Here is a 3,709-nt window from a genome sequence, read left to right on the forward strand (position 1 = left end):
AATGCGGAAGAAAAAGGTAGGTAGGCAAAATATCAACATGAACTTCTGAAAAGCCATAACTACTCATTCTATTAACTAATTACACTGTACCTCCAAAAGGGAATGAAAAATCCACTTTATCTTGGTAACTGGAGGTTAGTTCTCTAAACATGAAGTTTCAGAAAAGGTGCTGGGATGAAACCTATAGTGGGAGAGGCCTAGGGCCATTTAGGGCCATCATTATTGGTCATAAAATGAGGAAAGTAAACTAAAGTTCTCTAGCTATATCTTTCTATTTAAATCAGATTCTTGGGAAGCAAGATTTCTTTAAAAAAGGAAAATAAAATCGATTAATTGAGAAAGTTGTTTTGCTGATTAAAACAGTGGAATTATCATGATTTATATTTGTGATTACACTAGAAGTACGAGACAAAACATGTTTAGCTGCAAACTAGAGCACAGAAAAATTATATTGTATGAGAATGAATAGCCTGTTTTTTTTCAGATTTCTTCTATGAATAGTATTTCACATTAATGTAACATTTATACAGTTGTAAAATATTATTAATATTCTGTGTTTATCCCTAGTGTTTTAGGTGTTAATAATAAAATTGGCAATTAAATCAGTAGGATTTAAATTCTGATGCATGAGACTTGGGTACAATACAAAGCCACAATGTGAGAATTCTGCACAGATATGATTGTAATTGTGTTTATTATCTATAATTTCTACATATACAGAAGGCACATGGACAATATAGAAATGTAAGTTAAGATGTACAGTCTGGAAGATCAACAGTTAAAGACACAGGCTATTCAAGAATTAGCTTAGAAAATAGAATAATAATATAGTAACTGTATCACACACATTATGTATGTTCTATCATTTTTTCAGATACAAATAAACTTCCACTATGCTCTTATGATGAACACACTCTCCACTCATGTTCTCATTCAAGAATGTCCTTTATTTTCAAGCTGGGATTGGAGTCCTAGTCAATACATTTCTTCTTTGTTTCTACATTTACATAATCCTAGGTCACAGACCTAAGCCCATGGACCTGATCTACTGTCAACTGACCTTCATTCACATAATGATGTTCCTCACTGGAGGGGACATTTGGCTTACAGACATATTTGAGACACTGAATATTGATAATGACTTCAAATGTAAAGCAAAGTATTACATAAACAGGGTGATGAGAGGCCTCTCTATCTGCATCACCAGCCTCCTAAGTGTGTTCCAGGCTGTCACTATCAGTCCCAATACCTCACTGTTGGTAAAATTTAAACAAAAACTAAAACAATACAAAATATATGCTTTATTGTGTATATGGTCTTTCAATATATCTTTCAGTAGTAACTGGATCTTTTATGTTGGTGCTTATACCAATGTAAGTGAGACAAACGAGATGAACGTCAATAAATACTGTTCACTCCTACCCATGCACTATATCATCAGTGGTTTGATTTTAACAGTGACAATTTCCAGAGATGTGTTTCTTGTAGGAATCATGCTGAGCACAAGTGTATACATGGTGATGATCTTGTTCAGACATCAGAAGCAATGCAAGCATCTTCATAGCATCAGCCAGTTGAGAGCCTCCCCTGAGAAAAGGGCCACCCAGACTGTCTTGCTGCTTGTGGTTTTCTTTGTGCTCATGTACTGGGTGGACCTCGCCATCACAATGACCTCAGTACTGTTATGGATGTATGACCCAGTCATCCTGACAGTTCAGAAGTTTGTGATGACTGCCTATCCCACAATTACTCCTTTGGTACAAATCAGCATTGATAACAGAATAATCATTATGCTGAAAAACATGCAGTCAAAATGCTACCATAAATATTTTTAAAAGCGATTTTTCTCTTGTATAAAAGCTATTTATTCATTTCTTATTTAGATATACAAGAGTTGTGCCAGACTGCATGAATGTGGGCTATCACCTGGTACCCACCGAGTGAGGTGTTATGGGATCCCCTGGAACTGGACTTACTGCTTCTTATAAACATTCATCCTGTGCAGCTCTAGTTGTTTTTTCCAAAATAAAGTTTTATTAAACTTTTATGGCTTGAGTAGCAAAGCAAGATTCATCATATGATTTAAATAAAACTTAAGCTATTACACATGTGCATTCTTACAACATTTCTGTTGCCAAATAGTAGTACTTTCTTAAGTTAATTGTATAGAATAAGTTGATATTTTCACATGAATTCTCTTTTCCTTTTTACTTTATACAATAATATTACTTTGATGTTGAAGTTACTTAAAAGATGATCATCACTGATGAACAATTTTAAGCTTTGGTTTTAAATTTATGCTCATTCATCAAAAATATTTTAAGTACTATGTTGTAACTTTATTTTTCCTTTAAACATAATTTGTGTGAATCCACAAAAAATGAGAATTTTAATTTAAGTTTCCCTTTTTACTAAAGTTATTTAATGGGTCTTTTAGGAAAATGTAATGTGATTGTTTTTTTGTACTTCATTTTATCTTCTTATTGAAATTTTAGTGACAAATAAAAATTTTATATACATGTGACTATTGTACAATTTGTTTATTGTGTATCCATATGTATTTATGTAGGTGTGTTTGTGTGTGTGTTATTCATATGTTATTAATACAGTCTCTTGATAGCATATCTCTCTCTGCTACTGGGACCAAGATAGTAATCTCAGAAATTCCCCTGTCTCATCCTCTCCATCTCTGGGATCACGAGTGTTTACCACCATCTTCCATTAATTAGACAATACAATACATTCTGATTAGGTTTCCACCCCCTGACACTCTTTTCTGTTTGATACTTTTGCTTCTATTGATACTTTTCCTTTGAGTAAAGGAAGGCTACTGATTTGTTTGAGTAAATTTTATAACCCGCCACTTTGCTGAAGTTGGTTATCAGCTCTATAACTTCTCTGGTGGAATTGTTCGAGTCATTTGAGTGTACTGGCATATCATCTGCAAATAGTGAATCACCTCAATTTTTATGTATATCTCTTGTGACTGCTTTCCAAATCAACATATGTTTTAATCAGTTGTACAAATGTGAACAATATTCTTTGCTTAAAACCACTTTTTAGGTGTTAATTGTAAAAAGAGGTAATGTAAATTAACAGGATTAGAATTCCCCTGCAATAGATTTAGGTGCTTCAGGTTCACAAATTGTAAATTCTGTATAATATATGTGAATGTATTCATTTATCCTCTATAATATTTTTTATATATGGGAGAGCATGCGAGGCATATATGTATGTAGGTTATGATGTACTGTCTGGAACTTCAAAAGTAAAGAGATAGGCTAATCAACAATTAGTATGGAAAATAGAATAATAGAATGATGTTATAGACATAGTTTTCAGTGTACCAGAATCTTGATGTATATTGTATTACTTTTTAAGATATATGAAAATAAACTTTCACTATGTTGTTAATATGAATGCATTCTGCACTTATGTCCTTATTCAAGAATGTTCTTTATTTCTAAGCTGGATTTGGAGTCCTAGCAAATATCTTTCTTCTTTTTTCTATATTTTCACAATCCTAGGTCACACACCTAAGCCTGCAGATGTGATCTTTTGTCAACTCACCTTTGTACACATAATGATGTTCCTCTTTGGATGGGACCTTTTGCTTACAAACCATTATGAGTCACTGAACATTGAGAATGACTTCAAATGCAAGACAGCCTCTCTCTCTGCACCACCTTCTGCCTCCTGAGTGTGTTCT

General features: G+C 33.2%; 1 protein-coding gene across 1 annotated transcript; it reads left to right on the forward strand.

Annotated features, from left to right (window-relative positions):
* Positions 1-923: 923 nt before the first annotated feature.
* On the forward strand, positions 924-1,835 carry LOC308432226 (vomeronasal type-1 receptor 90-like; the record flags this gene model as incomplete). The annotated part of the gene is made up of 1 exon (XM_080931996.1): positions 924-1,835. One exon carries the CDS (start codon positions 924-926, stop codon positions 1,833-1,835), a length of 912 nt encoding a protein of 303 aa, XP_080788122.1.
* Positions 1,836-3,709: the final 1,874 nt, after the last annotated feature.

This window comes from Micromys minutus (assembly GCF_963924665.1).
Source record: "Micromys minutus genome assembly, chromosome: 18".
In the NCBI taxonomy this organism is placed as follows: domain Eukaryota; kingdom Metazoa; phylum Chordata; class Mammalia; order Rodentia; family Muridae; genus Micromys; species Micromys minutus.